This window comes from Styela clava, chromosome 2 (assembly GCF_964204865.1).
Source record: "Styela clava chromosome 2, kaStyClav1.hap1.2, whole genome shotgun sequence".
Taxonomy (NCBI): domain Eukaryota; kingdom Metazoa; phylum Chordata; class Ascidiacea; order Stolidobranchia; family Styelidae; genus Styela; species Styela clava.
The window spans coordinates 22,338,940-22,361,602 of NC_135251.1; the positions used below are offsets into that span (position 1 = coordinate 22,338,940).

Genomic DNA, 22,663 nt, shown 5'->3' on the forward strand with positions numbered 1-22,663 from the left:
TATTGTTTGTTTTCGGAAGCATGGACTTGGTGGTGGAGGAAGCCGTAACCGACCAGCGGTTACGTGAACCACCCAACGACGGCGAGGAGTCCAGCAATCCTCTCGCACATAACCATCCCTGCATGGGATTCGAACCTGCGAACCCACGCAGAGTAGTTAGAGGTGCGGTGGCGAGCGTATTCCTAACGCTTAGCCCGTTGAGCCACACCGCCGCGCCCAATTATTTCATTTTAACTATCATTCAAATGTACAATAGTGTCCAGATTGTGTATACAACATTACGGACATCATCTTTAGACTGTTAGATAATAAAGGTTTTTGCAATCTGGAGGGTCCTAGGCCTACTGGCTGACTGCTGGACTGGCGAGAGTAAACGACGGTACCGGTACCGTACCAGCTTACCGATCCCCCAGGATAAATATGTAAACCGTATCCTATTTTTAATAATACGTCAATACAAATAACAGCCAGATACTAGACAGCATTGTGAAAGCTGGATTCTGGGGTTATACATTACCATACTGAATCTGTGCAAATTCAGAAATCAGGTAGCCTAGACTAATTGTGAATTTCGAGTATCAATATGAAAATTGAAGACAAACTATCAGAAACATTCGATAAAAGTCAACATGGACATCAAAATCAAGCTAAACTCGCAGAAGGATTGAAAACATTTTATTCTAAGGTCAGAAGGTTTTTACTTTTCAACATTACTGCATTAAGTACCGGTACCACATTACAGCATTAACTTTATTATGCATTTCAGCATTTGGTGAAGTTAAATATCTCTGTATTTCTTTGGATTCAACCCAAATGGCAGATAAAAATATGTGCCCATAATGGCTGAAAAACCTTCAATAATAGGTTTTAGGAAATGAGAAGTTGTATTACTGTATAATTATGCACAGATATAGATATGACCTCGATGATAAGATGGTGGATGCTTCCATTGTAATTCAAATCTTAACTATTGGCAACCCTTATTTATTCAAAATTGTTAGTAGCCTATTGATCATTATATTAACAATATTTAATAGGCCTACAATATTTATAAAACTATAATTTACTGTTTAATAATTTTTCAGCTGAAAGATAATGACAAGCAAACTTTCCGAGATGAGTTTATTCGACATTTGAAGCCATGTTTGGTTGTGTTTACGAGAGAACCTGCTGTGGAACGAGTGATGGAATTTGTTGCACGGTTCGATATCCCTATTTGAAACATTGGTGGCTAATAACTCTAACTAGGATAACGGTTCACGATATTAATATTCTGAGAATATTTCGAAGGGTTGATCATGTTTTTGGGTTATTTCAAATTTAGTTGAAGTGGAAATTTCCACAAATCTATGAAGTTTTTTTTAGGTGCAGTCACTCCCTTTGTACCCTAAATATATTTGGAGATTTCTGAATGAAAATTAAACGAAGGGGGTTCAATATACAGTCCTCAAATGCCATTTGAATATATCCTATCCAAGACAAGATAATCGCTTGGCCAGCTTGCATAGCGTCCTTCATTTTCTTACTTTTTAGAATGAAATATATGTTTCCATTCAATCTAATGAGGTGTCCCACGCGATAGTTAATAGCCACCTAAAGAAAACTGGTTTTTTACTGAAGTTATGAAAAGTTTTGACTGTCTGTGATGAACCCTCAAAATAATAACTATTCAAATATATTACAATATTTAATTTGCTTTGTCCACATGTACCTCTATGACACACATAAATGTCATTGCAAAAAAACAAACTATTCACTGTGCCATATGATTTTGTTTACCACCACAGATTTGCAGCATGTTTTGCACAAACAAGTGATGAGGATGAAATTGAACCAGAGGTTGATGCTGATAACTTCTATCATTTCTTATTCGATTTTTTACTCAAGGTGAGTTGAAACATTCCACTGTCATGATGAAGATGAGTTTTTTGAAATACTTTGATGCTACTTGCCTTGAATACTTTGATTCTACAAGTCCATATTTAAGGATGCGTTTATATGGAAATGACTTAAGCTAAACATATTTTCATTTAAAATTATTGAATTGGTTTTATTAAATTTTTTTTTTTTTTTGGTAAATTTCTATATGCACGAAAAAGCTTAAATCAGGCTTCATGTTAAATTTTGCTAGTAAAAATTTTTATATCATCAAAAACTATAGTTTGTTTGCTATTTGTTGAAATTGAAACTTCAAAAATTGAATTAATCTGAAGAAATCAAGATATGAAAAATTTGTAAAAGATGCTTAATCTTCAATATATATATATATGTATACATCTGTGTGTATATTACCAGATAAATTGAGAATCTTTTTCTAGAACCATGTTGCGCAAGGAAAAGCAGTTAGATTTCGTATCTGTCAGCTTGTCAAGCTGTTATTGCATGTTGTACCAAGGGATGCAGCTTTGGATGAGGACTTGGTAGAAAGGTATGGAATTGCATAATGGGGCAGAAGGCCTAGTTTGAAAAAAACCTTATTAGTCCGGCAGAATCGCGCCTTAACATTGTTTTGAGACAAAGTTTTTTTATTGTTTAGATATAATGTCGATGACATAAATAATGATACCCAGGTGGTTGTGGAGTATATAATGTTGAGCAATTTTTTTTAAATGGATTTCAAGTATTTGTACCAAGATGACGCACAACCTGAACCCTAACCTGGTCCACATCATGCAATGTTCAGGTTGTGCGCCATCTTGGTACGAATACTTCGGGAGCACCTTTCGTTAAAAACAATTATTTCATAACTACATGGGTTAGTATTGAATACATAGTAACATTGCATCTCCTTACAATGTCAGAAATTCAATTTTAGTAGAATAAATGGTAGTTTATTTCACTAATATAAGCCAAGATCTATCGACAGCATCTAGCCACTTTCTTTTGCGCTCGTCAAACTACATTTGTGTTGCTGCGGGCATTTCGTTTTCCTGCTTAAAGTTAGGGACCTGGGAAATATTTTATTAGTTGAAATGAATTGGAATATTCGACCTCGTCTTTCACTCCGAACAAGGCCATGTAACTGACGATGTGTAACGAGTTTTCTTTTGAAAGAACAGGAACCTTTCAGGTGCAGCATTGACTTTTGCCAAATTAATATATTCTTGAGGAGATAGAAAGTATGCGTATGCGAAACCGAGATGTGCACCTGTTATGCCAACATAGTTGAGTCAAACATTTTGATCACTAGTACATCACACACATTTTCCTGTGTGCTTCGGTTGTACGTAGTAACGCGCACATTTTTGCGAACATGCATCAAATTCCACTTGTTTATTGAGCTATAGGTTTTTGACGAGCTTTCGTGTATGATTTCATTCCATAGAATTTGTATGCTGTTTTTATTAAAGAATACTAGTTTCAGCTTTTTTATTCATTCAAACCGCGTGTTGGAAGTAATTTTTGTAATACTGCGTGTTGGTTTTCAAATGGTTTATTTATATCCATCACTTGACATCCTTAAATCGGTGATGCCAGTAAATCTTTAATACAAAATATCAGTATCATCTGCAATAAAAACAGCAGTACCTACTCAAATGACAGCTGGGGAATGGATACTCGTATTATCTGCTCCATTGCGTGTCTCTTACTAGTTTACATGAGTGGTATCTAAACTCAGCCAGAGACAAAAAGTTTCGGACTGCGGTTGGCGTGACGAAATGTTTTTAAATATATATTCCACAATAAGATTATTTGATGCATAGTACTGGAACTTACGCCTTATATGTCTTTTCCAATTGCACTATTCCTTAATATTCAATAATATGACACTCATCTGACATAGTTTTTCAAGTGTGTAGATAGGTAAAATCTTTTCCACGCTGTTCAGATGGGAATGTGCGAATATATCTGAGAATCGCTAATATTGGTTTGCAATGCGATGAAATCCCATCTTGGCATTTCTGCCTCTCGCAATTGCTGCGTATATTTATCGGAGAAGTTCTGTGTCGTAGTTATCAAATGAAGAACACACGGGAGTATTTTTTCCACTTCTCTACTACTCTCAAACCTTGACATTTTGTCAGAACTTTTTTCATTTAACCTTTTTTTTGAAACATCTCCAACAACCACAATTAATTCTGTCATTAAACTTCCGAAACAAACAGATGAAATCATCAACAGATGCATATCACGAAGTCCTAAGTAGATATTAGGCCTGATTACATGTCCGCTGGAACCGGTCTAGCAGACCACATATTGCTAAATTGATCTTTATCTGGGAGCACGAACAAACAGATGGATTGGAAATGCGAATATATAATAACAACGAATTTTTATAGAAAAGAAGCAAAAGTTTTGAAAGTTTTTGGTAGTTTTAAAAGCATTGGCAGGGAACATAAGAATGAACTACATTCTTTCCCAGGGATATACTATAAAATGTAGCAATTTTCTCATTCTTGTTCACGTGATAGCATTATTTTCACTGCATTGTCGTGATCATCCCGCTGCATAAGAATCCTTGCTAACAAATATTTGACCATTCTCCACCGGGTGTATATCGACTTGAACTACTGCCGACTGCATTTGCAGGCTTGTATTGTTAATTGCAACAAAAGCGGGTATTTTGAAATAGTACTTTTTATTTTACGCGTATTTCAACAGTATTTCCATATATATGGGTCGCTGGGTTAAAAAAATACCTAAAAGTTATTGATTTTTATTTCCTAGTAAATTTGGTGCTTGCGTAGTTTGTGAACCAAGATGGCGCACAACCTGAACACAGTATTGTAACAGGTTAGGATTCAGGTTGTGCACCATTATGGTGCACAGATTTGTTGAAAACACTAATACAAATATCAAGCCGTAAAAAAAATTGCTCAAGGCTGCAAACTCCACACCAGTGTAGAAATGATGGGCAATAACCCCAAGATAAATAATCACAAATAAAAAAAAACTTTGTCTGAAAACAAGGTTGGGCCCAAAAAGGCCCCTTATCTGCCGGACTATATTTAGAAGAACATATTACTTGAAGATATATAGTAATCTGTACAACCAGTGGGGCAGAAACTATGTAAGTTTTATGTAGGTTAATGTCCCTGAGACATTGCTCATTGCCCTTGATGCGTATATCGGCCTACAATAAAGTTTGGTTTCTTCTATCACAGAATATCTGATTGTATGTTGACAAGGATGTACGACATTATTCCATCCGTCAGAGCACAAGCAGTTCGAGCTCTCACCAGACTTCAACAACCTACTGAAAGTGACTGCCCGATTATTCAACGTAAGTCAATAATATTTCCTTTTTATTATACTGATATCTTTTGTGAAAGGTTTTACTAGAAAAACAATAGAATGCTTAGTTGATGTAAATCATTTCCATATAAAAATATGCATGATAAATTAATAAGTAATCTTCTTTGCGTTTAATTATAAAAAATCTGAAGCCAATATGAATAGAGCCATCTATTCTGGTATTCTATTTCAGAATTGTTTACAAATATTGAACTTGTTTAACTATGTGAAGTAAATTATGACAGAATCCTTTTGATAGAATTTTTGACAGCATCCATGTTCAATTATTTATTGAACAATCAAAAGTAGATATGATATAGGAGGATAAACAGGAATATCATGGAAACAAAGATCATTAGTTTAAGACAATATATCAGACAACAGACAATATAACTTACATTTCTAGGTTATTTGTTCCTGCTTCGATGTGATGAAAGTGCAGAAGTTCGAAGTGCAGTTTTATCTTGTATTACGCTCAGTACTCGAACCTTACCAGAAGTAATGAAAAGAGTGAGAGATGTGAAAGAAAGTGTTCGAAAATTGGCATATCAGGTCATTAGGCTATATATATTTTATTTCTGCCTATCAATGATCATAATGGTATAAAGATAATATTAGGAATTAAGAATTGCTTGTGTTCGATCGAATGTGGGAAGGTTGCTTTGGACTTCATTGTCTTTATAGACTGGGGCACTTTACTGTTCACTTGTTCATTTAACCGAGTCTGCAAGTCTGGGAAATTGACCTTCTTAGCTATCCTACTGCACCTGACCCAAGGCCGATAAATAGAGGAAAAGTTTGTCATATATCTACATCTTATTAATTTTTATCTTAACTCTAAAATATCTTATTTATAAAACACTTGTAGATAATAAAACTCAGAAGTCTCATACTATGATGACTCTCTATTTGAAAGAACTTGCTTTATATTAATCAAGTTTGGTTTGAAATTAAAGTTAAAAAATTTTGTATACAGGTTATGTCACAAAAAGTTAGTATTCGAGCTCTTACCTGCTCTCGCAGATTGCATCTTATTGAACAAGGACTACTAGATCATTCAGAAAGTGTTAAGAACGTTGTCAAAACACAATTGTTACAAGCATGGCTTCGAACTTATGAGGTAAATTCCAGTATTCATCAGTACTCAATCAAATGATATATAAACAAAACAGCCTTGCAGGTGAAAGATCTCGGTTTCAAGCTGTCTCCTAGGCTTTAGTACAAATAGTCAAAACTATGGCACGCATGGGGGGGGAGGAGGCTTGTATAAGCGCCGAAATTCATTTTCTTCTCTACAGACTTCTACTGATGTTAACTTCTGTTAGCACAATCAGTATAATTAGTTGTGATATGGATAATGAAATTAAAAATGCTATTATTCCTTTCCTACAAATTTTTTTCCTCAAATTTGTACCTTATCTATTTACTTTTTGATTTTTGTCAGGGCAACATCTTGGAAGTTTTAGAAAAACTTGACGCTATTGGATCTTATAAAACTACTTGCAAAGCAGTCCAGGCTTTATTTGAATATTCTCAAATTGCTGATCTAGTTTCAGGATTCACTATTCTAAATGAGAAGTATGTTATTGTTTTTATTGAAGATTATGTTGTATTTTTTTATAGGGGGGGTGGGGTATATTGAGCATATGGGGTTAATTGAGTACAAGGTATAAAAACCTCGCTAACTTTTTTGTATGTTGAGTGAATGGTTTGTACTTTGTAGCAACAATAGTTCATATCCTATGCTTCCATTTCATTGCGTATAACTCACTTGCCTACTAATGATAAAATTGTTTTAGATGTTTGTATGTGAAATTTTTTTGTTCACGAAAAAAATTGTTTTGGAAACTTTACGTGACACTTTTCTGATAGTATATTTTAAACTTTTTGTGATGCCTTTTATTACCTTAGTAAAGACTCTCTTTGCCCCAGTAGATAATTTTTCTGTAACTCATTGACTTTTTGTTTCATTGATGTTTGAAAAAATCGAGGTAAATTGAGTCTGTCGGAAATTTACCGTGGGGTAAATTGGGTATATGCATAAATGGCCTCTCCCACTGCTATAACACAGGATTATGAGGTTCTGTGTGACTATTTTTAGCCCTAACACTTTTTTGTAGCCTTTATCATGTCCATCTTTCAATATAGGATTCTATTTTTCATGAATATGAGTGTAAATCCACAATGGGCAATCGTAGGATTTTGAGAAAGCAGTTCTCTTCTTGTAACTAAAAAAAAATAGTAAAAAAGAAAGCTGTGGACAAGCCAAGCACAGAGTCCTACTCCACCATTAAGCTTAGTGCATTTACAAAGGCTTTAGTTGACGTAATCACACTCACTGTCATCTCCGAAAACATGTAGTAATAATAAAAAAACAGCCGCCCCAGAAAAAGAATTCAGGCGAAAACTATATATCGTCAGTTGAAAGTATATACCATTATACTGATAGGATAGACTTAAACGGATATGATTGGTAGAAAAAAGAAAAGCAGCAAAGAGAAAGATCATAATATTAGTTCAGAAAAGCAGTAACAGAGTCAGAATTAGATTGGGCTTTATTGACGATGAGACAGAATATGAAACAGAATTCTCACATTGTAGAGCTGATTATAACAGAGGACTAACTATAAGTAGCATATTCTGACATTAATGAAATCAAGACCTTGACTGGCTGGTTGAAATACGGGGAAAGGGAATTCCTTGGCCAAGTTGTCCTCACCAATGTATATAAAATGAACTTTGTATGATACCAGTGTATGAAAGAGCTCAAAGATTTTGTGTTAGATTTAACCCAAAATAGGAACATAAAAAGTATCTCTATCAAGGAAGTTGTTGGCCAAGTCAAACCACCCATTTCTATTCCATAGTGAACTCGTATTTAAACTAAAAGCCTATTTGTGGTAAAAAGTTTATGGAAACCATAATCGCGATCTATCATACCAAGTTTAAAGTGATGTCAGATAATTATGTTCCATGGTTTTTGTAATTACTATTTTTTAAAATAAACTATATGTACCCAAGTTTCTCATGAAGGTCTTTGATTTGGTTCTAGGGCTTTCTTGGATTTGATTTAACTGATAGATGTCAGTATACTCAATTATCCTCGAAAAATGAGGTAAATTGAGTATACTGACTTCCAAAAAAAAATTGCATTTTAAGGTGACTTGAATACATTGAATAAGACTCAAACTGTTATGCAATGAAGTACAGGGTCAGAATGTTACAATGAAACCATAATTTCACGGAGAATCAATTTCACTCAGATTTTACATCGGTTCAAATGTCAAAAACTACTCAAATAGCCCCCCCCCCCCCCCCCCTAGTATAAATTGAAATTTAATAGCTTGCTTTTGGGCTTCATTGACTAATTAATTGTAACATTACTTTTTTTCTTTTTGGGTTGCCTAGATGTCCAGTTTAAGATAAAAATATGTTATGGGTACGAAAACATGATCCAATAGTATTACAAGAATGGAAATTACTACAGCAGTTTATCCTTGAAAAGAGGGCAGACAATATGGTTCAATAATTTGACGAACTCGCTTGTTTATTCTTTGAGTTTGATTGTTTAGCATACGTGATCACAGCTGGGGAGATCTCAGCTGAGCATTTTTAGATATGGTGACTTCCAAGATTGTTCTCATGTCATTATTGTCTATTTACACTGAACTTTTTATGTGTTTGGATTAAATACATTAGAATATTTCACAGACTGTATTGACGTATACAAAAATTTTTATTATTATTTCAGTAATCTTATCAGCTTTGATATTCTCACTCCTGAGTCAGCATTGTACTGGTGTGAGCTTTGTCAATTCTTGAGATCGAAAGGAGTCGACTGTGAAGAACATCTTGAAAAATTACTTCCATCACTCACTGAATTTTGTGAATATTTGGAGCTTTATGTTAAAAAGTTAGTATGAGTGACTGTATGTTGAATATCATCATGGAAAAATTTATATCTTATATAAATATTTTTAGTTTCAACTATGTTATTATGGATAGTTTATCTCATCAATGAACAAGTGAGGATGATAAATTCACCACCGAATTGTCTCTTTGATAGATTTAAACTCATTGTTAAATTATGATCACATTGATCATTTTTCGACTATTCTCACTTAAATGTATTAGCTAGTGACTTTTTCAGTTCTATTCATGCCACACTTCTATTAATTACTATTAATAAACTCGCAAATAGGCTTCACTTGTTATCGAGCCATTAACCTTAAAAAAATATTTCAGATTTCTGAGAGTTAACGAAGAGGAAAATTCTCAAGAAGCTGAGGCTGAAGCAGAAGAAAAAGAATTTATAGCTGAACAACTCATTAAAATTGCATCTGGTTTTGATCTGTCTGACGATGCAGGTTGGTTCTAGCGAAACCTTCTCTCAGCGTCTTTTCTGGTCAATTTTCGAACAATTTTGCTCATCAGCAAATAGGCCTTAAAACTTTACTCATGGCTTTTTAAAAGCTTATGCTTGTGTTCTATTTATTGGAATGATAAAAGAGAGCCATTACTAGTAGTTTTTTCTTTTAAGCTAGTCATGGCCGAGAATTTGTAAAAAAAGTTGTAGTTGTATACTTGTATGCAATTGTGACTAGTAGAGTTTTGGCATGTTAATTTAAATTAGTTCAAATTTAGTGGCAACACTTTTTGCAATTTGTAGCAAATATCTTGCTACCTTGTTTAAATACATTTAAACTTCTATTTTAATTGTCTAATGTAAGATGTAAGTCATGTATTTCTAAAGGGATTGTACTCTATTAAAGGGTAGAGTTCATTTATTGTGTCGATGGAAAAAACGATGAATGTTTATTTTTAGGTCGCAGAGTCTTGAATGAGACAGTCCGAAGACTCACTCTGAGTGTTGATGTAACTCACTTTTCTATGATTGTGCCAGCTCTTGCTAGAATATTAAATTGTCTGCACGATTCTGATCATGAAGCAGATAGAGTTGAAATGGCTGCTGAAATGATACAAGATGCTCGTGAAAAAAGTGATCCTGTGCCGTCACAAACTGTTGTGTCATTAAGTGAGGATGAAATTCGCTCAAAACAAATTCAAGTAAGTGATGGCCTGCCTAAACACAGATGTCAGTCACCCGAGGTTTTATAAATTGGATTGTCGATGCTAAACCGGATGGATTCCGAATTCCAATTAATAGTTGCTCCGCACATATCGTCAGATATCAGTTGCCTCTTCTTGTTTAGAGCAAACGGGGCGAAAAAGGCATCATAAGAAAAAACTTATGGAGGATATTTTTGTTGGATTCTAGAATTCTGTGTATTTTGCACATCGCCATGTTATTCAATTTTTTCTGAGGATGTCTTGAGTTTCGTAAAGTTTGTTGGCTCTGTTTGAAATTTCCTCAAAGAATAAAAATCTGTTTTAATTAATATCAAGTATACACAGTATTTTTCTGTGTTATCTAGTTTGCCACTTTTGTCTTTTTTCCCTATTTCTGTATCCTGTGCTCACCCTTACATGTTTAAATTTGTCTGTTTTCTTATTCAAATATTTTTATTGTCCTACCTACATTTGCTTACTCATTCACCTTATTGCCTTCGGTAAATTTCTAGCTTGCTCGAATTCGAGTGAAAATGATCGAGTTGAGTGAGGTTTTAGAAGAGGAGATAAGTGCAAAGAAATTTGTTGAAGCTGCAGAAGTACAAAAAGAACTGGATGGTCTAAAAGTTGATAAAGCAGAAATAGAGAAAAGTATGGAACCACAAACTGTTGAAATTGATGGAATGGAAGAAGATTTTCCACCTGACCTGAAGGTTTGTGTTGATCCAGACTTCGTTTTGTGCAGGGATGGGTGGCATGTGGATTACGCAATTGAGAAAGTTGTGAAAATTTCTCACTACATACAAAAAAAATTGTTTGTGAAGTTTATTTGAAGTATCTAAAGTCTAAACTATGAATTGGTAAAATATTTTTAAAGTTTGTTCATCTCTGGTGCAATACTATCAGCTGCGATTAAATTTGACACTATCATAGTGAATGGGAATAGTAACTATTGAGAATAGATACTTTTGTCATTTCTTTAAAAATCCTCAATTTGAGATCTTTTTCATAATAAATTTGAACTAAAGGTAACTATTATAATCATATTTAAAAAATTAAGTACTTTTGTTGATGCAGTCCTTGCAAAAAACTTTGCCCCAATGCTGGTCTTGTGTGATCATTAGGAAAATCCGAATCCGTACAGCTATTGGAATACATTTGTAATGAAATATTAGAATAGGTAACCTAAATTCTTTGTTATTTAATAATACATATGGCAAGGATTGGGAAACTTTCTTGTGTGATTCCATAAACATCCAATTTACCGAAAGAATCTGAAAGAGGAATAGTTAAACTGAAGGCTTGTCTACCCTGATGATCCATTTTGCTTCTTGATTAGTCATTATCTTTTTCGCTTCTCTACAGTAAAAATGATTTAATTTTTATTCTAGAATGATCCTGCAACAATATTGAAATGCTTACAAATCACAAAAGAAGTTTGTTCATCGATATCTTTCTTTGATTCTGCCACAAAGCCAAATGGAAAAGTAAAAAGAAGATTGAAATCTCTTCATCCTACTCTTCTTGAGCTTGTCAATACACTCGTTTTACCTTCGATTGCAAACCCCCATCCAGCAATTCGTGAAGTTGCTGTTGAATGTCTGGGAAATTGTTGTCTTTATTCATTTGATTTGTCTGCTCAACATCTTCCGTTGTTTTTACAGGTGACTACTATTTTATACATTGTTTAAATTTGTCCGTTAGTACAGCGTTTTCTAACTATTTATGATACATCATACATTCATTCCTCCTTTCACTTATTATGAAACTCTCTTATTTCTTAAAATCTGCTTCTGTTTGTTGTGAAATATTTATTGGATCATTAGCATTAATGGATCAATGCGCAAAATCACTTTTGTTTATTTTAAATTTAATGTGTACATAAATATGTACAACAATATTACTAAATCTTCTTATTCTCATAAAAAAATTATTATTTGTTGAAATCGGATCTTGCTATTGCTACGCTCAATTGGCAATCTGGCTTTTGTGCAATTTGAATAAATTATAATGTGTCTATGAGTATGTATCACAAAATTACTAAATGAATGAATAAGTAATACATAGTAAAAGTACACCAAATACAAAGTAATATTTTCTTCCCGAAAAAACAACAAATTTTGTCTCTGCTTGTGAAACGCTGTTAGCAATCCTGGCAATGCTCCAACCCCCTAGGTCAAATTTATTTGTTTTTCTAGATTATACAAGCTGATGTTGTTGAGGTTCGAATCAAAGCATTGGGTGGTATTGTTGATGTATTAAGAATCTATGGTGTGGAAGCATTCGCTCCTAATAAAGACAAGAAAAAGGAAAGCGATGTAAGTTTGATGTTTCAAAAAGATTTTTATCTTTTTTCTATGGTTGAATCATTCGTATTATTATCGCATCAAGCTCAAATTCATTCATATTTTTAGTTTAGAACAATTGTGTGAATTTGGGGTTTGTTTTTGTACACTGTTGACTGCTGCTATTGGCAAGTATTTAGTTTAAAACTCTTGTTTATCTCTGCACTGAGGGCATAATAAGTAGTGGTGGGCTATGCTGAACCACGATTATTCTATTTTTTATAAACCTAGCATATCATTTCCTATGGCAGAATACTCAAATACCCTTGATCTAATCAATCAAACGTAAAAAATAGAAAAAAAGTTCTTTTTATGGGTAACATTGTGATTTATTACTTAGCAGAATAAGAAATTCGTTTTCAATGATTTCAAGTCTAAGCTTTCCTAAACCAGTGGTTTCTCCAACTGTCATGATCCGTAACCCCCTTCGGAAGACCTAACGCTTTTGGCGCCCTGTCTTCTATAAAAAAAACTAATTTTGCATTCAATAAACATGTTCCGATCAGTTATTTTATGCGCCACTTTCAATAATAAATAGTCAACAAATCAAAAAGTATTTGTATTACAGCAAAAAAGTGAACAACTCAATGTCGTTTAGTTGCAATTCATATAGTCATTGTGAATGATACCTAGTGGTGGCTTTTGGTTATGGCCTCCTGAGAACCACTCTGCTTTGCCTAATTTAAAAAACCCTGTCATGAGCCTATCGTATTTGTTTCCATCTCAGCCACTCGCTAATGAGGAAGAGGATAAAGAAAGTTATGACGTTGAAGATGATGAGAATAATTATATCACTACTTTGATTTTAACTAAAATTGTTGAAATGTTGGATGAAGACGTAAGACTTATTATTTGTTTCGGAAATGCTGTATGTCTTATGTGATGTATAGTATACATGCAAAAACTTTTTAGAATTCTCCGGTCTGTCTGATGGAGAGAAATATGATAAGATTGCATACTTATATCATTATATGGAGAAACCATGGCCTCTTATCTCGTTAGTAGTTTTTCCAGGTTTATGGACTTGATGGGGGAGACGTGAATCACCCCATGACAGGGTGGTCCAAAGTTGTTCGCTTCGCGGGCCACAAAATTATTTTTGCATTGTTCGCGGGCCACAATAGTGCTAAGAATAGGTAAACAGTGCAATACAAAACAAACACTTATATTGAGCAAACACATAGTTATCAGACATAGCCATCCCAAGCTAATAGAATCCGCATTCGATTTTTAGTATCTATGATGCCTATATTGTTAGCATATATTCCTGACCAAATAGATAAAAAGCCAGATCATAATTTAGACTGCTAAGCAAATTATTCAACTTTGATAGTTGCTTCAGCTAGCCATAACACTATAGTCAATTCAGTGACATTATTGATGTAACAATATGTCAAAAGATTTTTCTGATTAATTTTATCACGAAACAACATGAAATGCGATTTTTTGATTACTCTCCGAATGTTACGTGGGCCACAGATAATAAAGCGGCAGGCCACATGTGGCGCGTGGGTTTGGGTTGGACCACCCTGCAACCTGTTTCCACATAATTATCCCGAATAGGATTTGAAACTGTCGATCTATGCTGGGAAAGTTGTGCGATTCCCTTCAGTGCCTTATGATAAAATTGTGGAAAGAAATTTCAGCTTTGCTATAAATTGAATTATTGATATAGAAATCATTGGTTCAGTTACTAAATGAATTCGTATAAACTTCTGAATTTTTTTCAGCATGCTGATATCCGACACGCTGCTGCTTCTGGTCTAGCTATGATACTTGTATCTGGTAGAATCGTGAGTCCTGCTATATTTTCACGACTTGTTTTACTTTGGTATAATCCAACAACTCAAGATGAATTCAACACATTGAATAAAATCAGCTGCTTCCTTGATTTTTATCCTTACATGTGCAAGTAAGTGCTACATGATGATAAATATAACATTTTGTGACAATTTTAGGTGAGATGAAAAAAAAATTTATCAACTAAGTTTTAATACCAAGAGTAAATAGCTTGATATCAAACTTCATAAGCTGAGATTTTCTAAAATTACCATACCTTCAGTTCAGTGTAGAAAAAAATTAATTTTTACCTTTGAGAGCTTATGATTTATTGGTTTTCTATAAATTGTAATTAAAAATGTCTTGTCTATCGGTATTTACTGACTCGTAATTTGCCGCAGTGGTTGTCTGTAACTTCAGTCAGATATCATATCCTTCGCTTTTGATGAGTCCACATGACCTTGTTTTGATCAAATTTTTTCATAAAATCATTATATTAGTAGTAACTATATAGTCCTTCCAGTTGGGGGTAGAACGTCGCGTTTGACAAATAGTTTTGAATGGACTTTCTGGGAAACTTATGTGAATTCTAAATTTGAAAATTACAGCTCAAAGATGATATTTTCAAACCTAAAAATTTATTTAATTTAATAGCTAAGTTATGTTCGAAAATATGTTCCTGTATGTTAAGACTATCGTTTTTTTTTTTTTTTGCAAAATTAATACTTCATTAATTTCAGAGCAACACACAACTGTCTTGAAGAAGCATTCCTTCCAACACTTCGGACTCTTTTTGAGGCTCCAAACTCATCTCCACTTGCATCAGTTAATATACAGAATGTTGCAGAATTACTTGTTCATCTGACAAAACCATCATTGATAAAAAGTCTTCATCGTGATAAAGACAATGAAGGAAATGGAACAAAATGGAGAGAACAAGTTGATTGGGTCAGTTTGCATGAGAGAATCTGAAACCTGATAAAACATAGGCGGCCTCGTGGGTAAAGCGTTAGCATCGCAGGTTGACATGCCCACCATCTGTGATAAATTTTGTAGGCAAAGCTGAATAAAGATTCTGGTCTTTCCAAACTATTGTAGCTTACCTTGCTTTGAGTGCTTCTGCAGTGTATTGATCAAAGCGAAAGGCATAAAGTTTCGTGTCAAATCAGAAACAGGTGTCACGGTCAGCAGATTAAAAATCGTGTTCCTATGACAAATATAACAAACTTTTAGATGAAATATCAGATCTCATACGATTTATAGAAAATTTAGGAATAAATAAAAGCAATAGCCTTCTTTTTAACCACTGAAAATTTCAAAGCAATTGGTCCTTTAGTGAATGGAATCAAATTGACTCCTCAGAATTGAAAACAGGCAATTGAATTAAGCTTGCATATGCTTTTGTGATCATTGCTCTAATTTTTGTTTTCTCCGAAATTAAATTTATTTTATAATAGTTGTTGGCCCAGGACTTAACTTCCCAAAGTCTGAATTGCACACTTTTATAGGCGATAAACTTAATTCCAAACTATCCATTTCTCAAAAGAGCATTAATTTTACTGAGTCTTTGTAACAGTTTATTATAGGAGGCTCACATGCACCTAAGTTTTCATTATCAAGAGTTGATTTTATTAGATCTGTAGTCGAAACCAACATTTATTCGACTGTAGTCTGAGGGTGAGCAGTCATGTTTTTCAATAAGACTATTTTCATATGCAATTTGCGAAACTTTAATACTTATTAAATCATTTGTTGTGCCCATTTTCAGCTTGGTGATCGTTCAGCACACGATGGATTGGCAATAAAGTTAAGCAATGAGATTCTGAGAGATCCACAATCAGTAAATGTTGTGGTTTTATCTCGCAGTTTATCTATGTTGGAATTGTCATCAAACCTGCAAGACAATCTTAAAGATCTCACAGTTTTGTGTGAAGATATGTTGGAAGTGGGTATTTGGAAAATAAATGGATTTTAAGTGATATTGAGTCTGCTGGATAGAGCAACAATATCACTCGACCCTGTGCTAAATATTGTTTATTGGACCGTTTAATTAAATTCTCGTTTCTTGGAAAAAAAAAAACTATTGGACCAATTGTTTCAAATTCCATGTATGTGTAGATGGAAGAAGTCGCTACAAGGCTGTTCCTTGTTTTTTCTGATTTTGCACAAAATTCTGCCGTTTTTAAATTTAACTTTTGTCATTCGTTCCGCTGATCTTTTCAGCGAACTCTATGATCTCAACTCAATTCTTACTGATCAGTGATGTAAAATCTCCACGTCCATATATTTCAGCATTGCTTTCTTGTTAGTGTGCGCAAATTGGTTGTTTTCAGTCGTAAACTAGTTTTTGTGATAGTGACATCAAAAACGGATTATGTTTTGCAGCTAACAACGATAGTATTTGGTTCACAAAGCATATCGAGCTCGCACAGATAAAACTTATGATGGGCCAACTGATATGTCATGATAACTTGCCATGTAATATTTCGTTCAGGTTGTAAAAAACAAACAATCTTGGAGATATTTGAAGAAGTTCCAATCACAAGTTTTATCACTCATACTTGTGAGGCCATCGAGCAAACAACAGGAAAATATGAGCTGTGAAGAGGAGACCATGAACGATGAGAATACTCAACATTCTGAGGAAGCTAGTGAAGACAACAGCCAGGGTGCGGAAAGTGGAGATTCTGTATTTATTTAATGTATTATTACTGGGATAAATAACTGAAAAAATCCTTAAGCACTGAGTCTTGTTTCTTTGCATAACAGAAAAATATATTGTGAAACCTTGTTTTGTTATTATTACAAGTATAAAACTATTCAACTCATGGGTAAGGATTTCGGCGAGGCCATGTATTTATTCTTTTATTATTACGTCTTCTGCTCTGAACAAGGCCAGGTGCAGCAGTCACCAATCAATATCCACTGGTATGTCAGGACCCGCCTTCCTTCCTATGATAATATTATCCTCATACATGTTGAGTGAGGGTCCAGGAACGTGCGCACTTTTCCTTCCGTTTGGCCACAAAATACTCATGATGACCTCATCTGTCGCATTATCTACCCAGGACGAGTCAGTCCACAGCCCCCAAACCTACTTTGCACGAAAACATCATTGACAACAAGTAAAATAACATTTATTATTGTATCACTCTCTACAGGAAAAACCTTGGTGCTCGATGAAAACGATACAACATTCCATATACAAAGAAAGAGACTGAAGAACAACAATCAGCCACCAACATCAGCTTTCACAAATGCTTGATTGATATTCAGCTTGGCGAGTACCTGCGACTTTTTGATAGATTTTGGTCATCTCATCATTCAATATTCTGAGCAGCAATCATAAGCTTTCCTTTCTTCCATCAGTCTTCGTCTTGTCCATAACCTTCTGCATCCTTCACTTTCTCCAGTTTTTTTATTAGTTCTGTTCGAAAATTATTATTAGTTTTGGAGGTACAAGATTTCATTACAGCCCTATATTTTACTGTTGCTGTTAACATGAGTTGTTTTTATACACAAACATGTACATAGTTGGCCATTTTTAGGCTTGTTCTAATTTGATTATTCATGTATGGGCCACCAAAACTGGCTGTGTGAAATTAATATTCTACTGCCATGTGATATTTTATAATGTAATAAATTGTTCATGTTTTATGATGTTTGGTGGTGCAGATTGGGGCATCAGTTTGGTTGTTTTAGATATGGATTATATGTCGGTAATCGTGAAGGACATTGAAGATGAAAATTGATTTAGGTAACGATTAACAGAATAACTTGTTCTTGGGCTGTTCAATAAATTACCCACATTAGTGGGATTTTCTATCTTACTTTTGGAAGATCTACACGTGTCTATTAAAATAGATACAAAATACGAATAATCAATCCCCCACCACAACTTCATATTTGATATGCGCATAGATATGTCAGAATACCTTTAGCTGGGTTGAAAACTCCGCTTGTCTGAGTTCCGCATACAAAACATCGTTTTGATTTCTTATAATGATCCAGAGCACATTTTTCGCAATAATAATGTTTGCACCTGTAAATTTATAACAACAAAATTGGCATCGTTATTTTCCTCCTGATCACAATATTAAAAAATTAGTAGTTTTTAAAATTTCATGACCCACGGCCAGTGGTGGGCTTCAAAATTTTTGTAAGCCGGTTCCTTCCCAAAAGTCATATTTTCCAGCCGGTTCTTTTATAAACAGAACATTGACAGTAACCAGTAATGCTAACCGGTTCGCTGATCTCATAAAATTCCGTGAGAAGGTTCTATAGAACCGGCTGACTCCCACCACTGCCTACGGCCACTTTCCAAAACTCATCATTTGCATGTCCCAGCTATTCTATAAACATAACTAGTTTTTTTTTTTCAACACAGCTATATCACAAATGGTACAGGGTAAAAGTCTTTGCTCTAAGCTGATTGCCTTGAGTGATACCCCGGGCAGGGGTGGGCAAGGTTTTTTGACCTTGGGCCAAAAATTTGCCACTCAGATTGGCAGGCCATGTAAGTGTGACGTCAGAAAAGTTATGAACAGTATTTACAGTGTTACAAACGAAAAGGTTGAAAATAAAAAGCCTCGTGCCAAAACTAAATATAATCGCAATCTCAACAAATTCCTTCCTTCTAAAAACATCAACTTTAGTTGTAGCAGCATCAGCGGGCAAGATTGAATTTCCCAATGGACCTGATTTGGCCAGCAGGCTGTAGTTTGCTCATGTCAGGTCTAGCAGCTTATGTAACTGAAAAAAAGAGCGTAGACAGACCTACATCAGTATTGCTTTTAACAGTACTAGAATCATAGGCCCCAAATCATCATTGCCAACCCATAAATGAGTGGATGAAAATAAATTGGTATTGCTTTCCAACTTACTTGGTAACGATTGGGTCTTTGAAAGTATTCCGACAAATTAGACATTTGAATGGTAAATCTTCATCATCGCTTGATACTTCCCAATTTTCATCATCGTTTCCACCATAATGTCCCTCAGCCATCTCTCTTTCTAGCTGCCAACCATGCTTGTAATCACTTCGATCATGGAGAAATTTACAAGAATCTGAGAAAAGGAAATTGTTCCTAAATTTTGATACTGATTTGTTGAACTGAAAATTAGCTTTAAACATTCTTATTTAAACAACAATTCTATTTCAGTAAGGTGAGTGCTGGAAATAAGTCATGAAACCTGAGGTTTAAGAAACGCTAAACTGAAAAAGATATCTGTTTTTGCCTATTGTTATGGTTGTACATGATTTGTTATTAGCAAAAAGCGTTTTGTATACCACCATCGGTGTTGCGATCAGAAATGAATCATTACTTGATCCTTACCTCCAAATCCACAAAACCCAGTTTCTTTGTAATCTTTACAAATATCTGGTTGATAATCCCATCTGACTGTTGCTCTTAAATGTTCTGGAGCACGAATTGGACCTTTTCTAACATTTCCTGATGCTGCGTTACCAGCTGCAGTGTCCTACAAAGACAAGTCAGAGATAAAAAACAAGTCCATATTCATTGAATATACCCTTATTCATTCAAAAATCAGTCTACATATGGAAAACTGAAAATGGCATGAAAAAACAATTTTAACATTAGCTCCTATTGGAAATGAGGATCATATATTCACATTTTTTCCTTTATCATGAAAGTGGCATTATTATTGATAGGAAATTTTTCTTGGTTCTCATCAATATTCGAATATGTTCTGATTGGATCTCTCGGACAAGACTAGACCACAACATTATGCCAACGACTTATCGCCTGTGAAAGTTGTGCATCAACTGTGGGTTTCAAATGATTAGATCAATTCGCAGTCTTTCTGAGATTATGTCGAACCTTAAAATGCAGTTTATCTGAATAATAACAGGCATACTAGTTGTCCCTCAGCCTGACTACATAAGGCATGATTCTATTGTAGTGACAAAAGAAAGCTTGTATATGTATTATATTAGAAATAATGAAATAGATACAAGCATTGTCAATTCATACCTTTGGCTTGATAAATTGCCTATATCCAGCTTGCCCTCTGTATAAATTCTCAGATGCCTCACCAGAGTCAATTTTGTCTTGAATTTCAAGTCCACGTTCAAATATGGCTTGTGCATCCCTGTCTTTTTCTGTGTCTAGTTCATAAGTCCTTGTTGCTCCCATATCATCAGGTCCTGATGGTTTCTAAGTGAAATTTAAAAAAAAAAATGACTGAATCATAAGCTTCTTACAAAGGAATTGTCATTCTAGCAAAAGAGTGTACTTGATTAAATATCCTGATACGGGAGCGGTGCATAGTGCTAAGAAATGAGTACGTACTCGTCATCGCACCTCTGATTACACTGCAGATTTGAATGAATCCTGTGGGAGACGACTATGTGTGAGAGGATATTTAGACATATGATTAAATCGTCTTTCCTCTTACCAGGATAATTATAATGGAAGTCCTGCCCAATTGAATCAACTAATTATAGTGCAGAAAAGGTAGGAAAGTACTACTTAAAAAAGTCTGCAAGAATTGAATTTTATTCAAATATAGGATAGGATTTACATATTTATACCGGGGTATATAGGGGTCATTTTCAATTTTCAGCCAGGTATATAGTAAACTGGTAAGAAAACGAGTTAGTTGTTGTAAATTTATTACTATGGACAAGCCTAGTAGCGACTACTTGACATTCTAAGTAGGTTCTTTGACAATGGCTGACATGAAATAAATACACAAATCATATTTAAAACAACTTACAGCAGTCTTCGATGATTTGTAGGAAACACTGATTTTATTTTTATCGTCATCAGAACCTTCACCGCTACTACTGCTACTGTAATCTACTTTTTCTTTTGTGAACTTCGCACTCTGTAGATAAAAACACATTTTATGATATTAAAGGTTTCACTTGCTAAATTGTAGAACCTTACATAAAAGAATTACGGGAAATTAAAAAAAATCAGAGTCCAAAGTCAATTACTGAGTCGGGTCTCGCTGGCATTTAGTTGATAACTCCGAGTCAATTTCATTCAGACGGCTTTCCGTGGCTTATATAAATGGTGATTGTGTCAGGGACTCGGGTCTTCCAACATTGTAAATTATATGGAAGTGATGATGAATGAATGATCATTTTGTTTCATTCAATTATACAGACTCCACCGACTCCACCTGGCGTATCGATTGTGCTTCATCTGTGATAGAATAGCTTCATAAAAACATGACGATAATTTCTTGTACAGAGATGAATCCTATGACATACTGTGATACAAGAACAATATCTGAATATATTTACAACACCAAATTTCTGGGCAGTTATAGGTAAGACAGGAAAAGGTGGCAGGGCGATGTCCTATCCTAACCCAACACAGACAGAATCGAATAAAACAAAGCAGAAAATGAACGGCGGGGCAATGACAAAATATTACCGATCTATCTAACTACTCACCGATTGAACCATTGGATTCATCTTTCTCTTCTTCTCTTTCCTCACAACAGTTTCCTGGTCTTCTTCATCACTACTTTTTTTTTCAATTTCATCACCGCTGTCTTTTTTCTTTCTTCTATTCCTACCACGAAACTGCAAAGTGAAAATTTTATAAAGAATTAGGTTTTCGTGTATTACATTTTTTTGAATCAAAACTTAGTAAAACCGTCTAATCTGAGCGTTTTGTACAGTTTATGCTTTTAAGATGACAACACCTATTGCTAATATAACTGATTAAAAATAATAGTTATAACTGTTAGAAAAACACTTCTGAGTTCTGAGTCACACAAGTTCGGAGCATAAATGAGTAACCAAATTCAGAAACATTTAGAACACCAAAAACATTTTCTGATTTTAGATGAGTTATTCGAGAACTTGGATAAATGGACATATATTATAATTAAGTGCTGTATGGAAATATGTGCTTCAGGTAATAAAAAAATTTTGGTCAAGAAAATGATCAGTATATAGGAAGACTCATCTTGAACCCGGTAGAAAGCGACAATATTCTCAGATTGAAAACTAGAATTAATCGCAACTAAGGCTTTATCCTTGATTGGCAAATTAAAGTAAAATTCGTAAAAAAGAAAAGCTGACCTTTCCGGATTTCTTGAACATGTTTAGTTTTCTTCTTTTACACACTTTCTAAAGTTTTATTGTCTGAAACTTGACCAAAACCATCGCAACCCGCGCTTCGCAACGTTTGATTTACAACTTTCAGAGAAATTACTGCAGAGCTTAAAATTAACAAAATTTGTTTTCACTA

At 34.4% G+C, this 22,663-nt stretch overlaps 2 protein-coding genes across 2 annotated transcripts; one reads left to right on the forward strand and one right to left on the reverse strand.

Moving 5' to 3' along the window:
* Nucleotides 1-391: 391 nt before the first annotated feature.
* Nucleotides 392-18,086, forward strand: LOC120335284 (condensin complex subunit 3-like). Its single transcript, XM_039402770.2, has 20 exons — nt 392-685; nt 1,086-1,201; nt 1,788-1,887; nt 2,319-2,428; nt 5,106-5,224; nt 5,642-5,787; nt 6,212-6,355; nt 6,680-6,813; nt 8,987-9,148; nt 9,481-9,602; nt 10,061-10,302; nt 10,818-11,018; nt 11,697-11,969; nt 12,504-12,623; nt 13,378-13,488; nt 14,381-14,562; nt 15,170-15,377; nt 16,198-16,374; nt 16,924-17,098; nt 17,591-18,086. The coding sequence occupies exons 1-20, from the start codon at nt 584-586 to the stop codon at nt 17,692-17,694; spliced, it is 3,048 nt and encodes a 1,015-aa protein (XP_039258704.2). The 5' UTR covers nt 392-583; the 3' UTR covers nt 17,695-18,086.
* On the reverse strand, nt 17,545-22,660 carry LOC120335286 (E3 ubiquitin-protein ligase RNF113A-like). Its single transcript, XM_039402772.2, has 8 exons — nt 22,495-22,660; nt 21,859-21,990; nt 21,171-21,281; nt 20,426-20,608; nt 19,766-19,910; nt 19,313-19,496; nt 18,365-18,471; nt 17,545-17,856 (listed from the first exon to the last, which is right to left on the reverse strand). The coding sequence occupies exons 1-8, from the start codon at nt 22,513-22,515 to the stop codon at nt 17,795-17,797; spliced, it is 945 nt and encodes a 314-aa protein (XP_039258706.2). The 5' UTR covers nt 22,516-22,660; the 3' UTR covers nt 17,545-17,794.
* Between the last annotated feature and the right edge of the window lie 3 nt (nt 22,661-22,663).

Coding starts and splice junctions, on each gene's coding strand:
- LOC120335284 (XM_039402770.2), top strand. CDS start 584: ATGAAAATTGAAGACAAACTATCAGAAACATTCGATAAAAGTCAACAT. Junction 11,970..12,503: donor ATCTTCCGTTGTTTTTACAG/GTGACTACTATT, acceptor TTGTTTTTCTAG/ATTATACAAGCTGATGTTGT. Junction 15,378..16,197: donor GGAGAGAACAAGTTGATTGG/GTCAGTTTGCAT, acceptor GCCCATTTTCAG/CTTGGTGATCGTTCAGCACA.
- LOC120335286 (XM_039402772.2), bottom strand. CDS start 22,515: ATGTTCAAGAAATCCGGAAAG. Junction 19,497..19,765: donor TGGGTTTTGTGGATTTGGAG/GTAAGGATCAAG, acceptor TCCTTTTCTCAG/ATTCTTGTAAATTTCTCCAT. Junction 18,472..19,312: donor AAAGACCCAATCGTTACCAA/GTAAGTTGGAAA, acceptor ATAAATTTACAG/GTGCAAACATTATTATTGCG.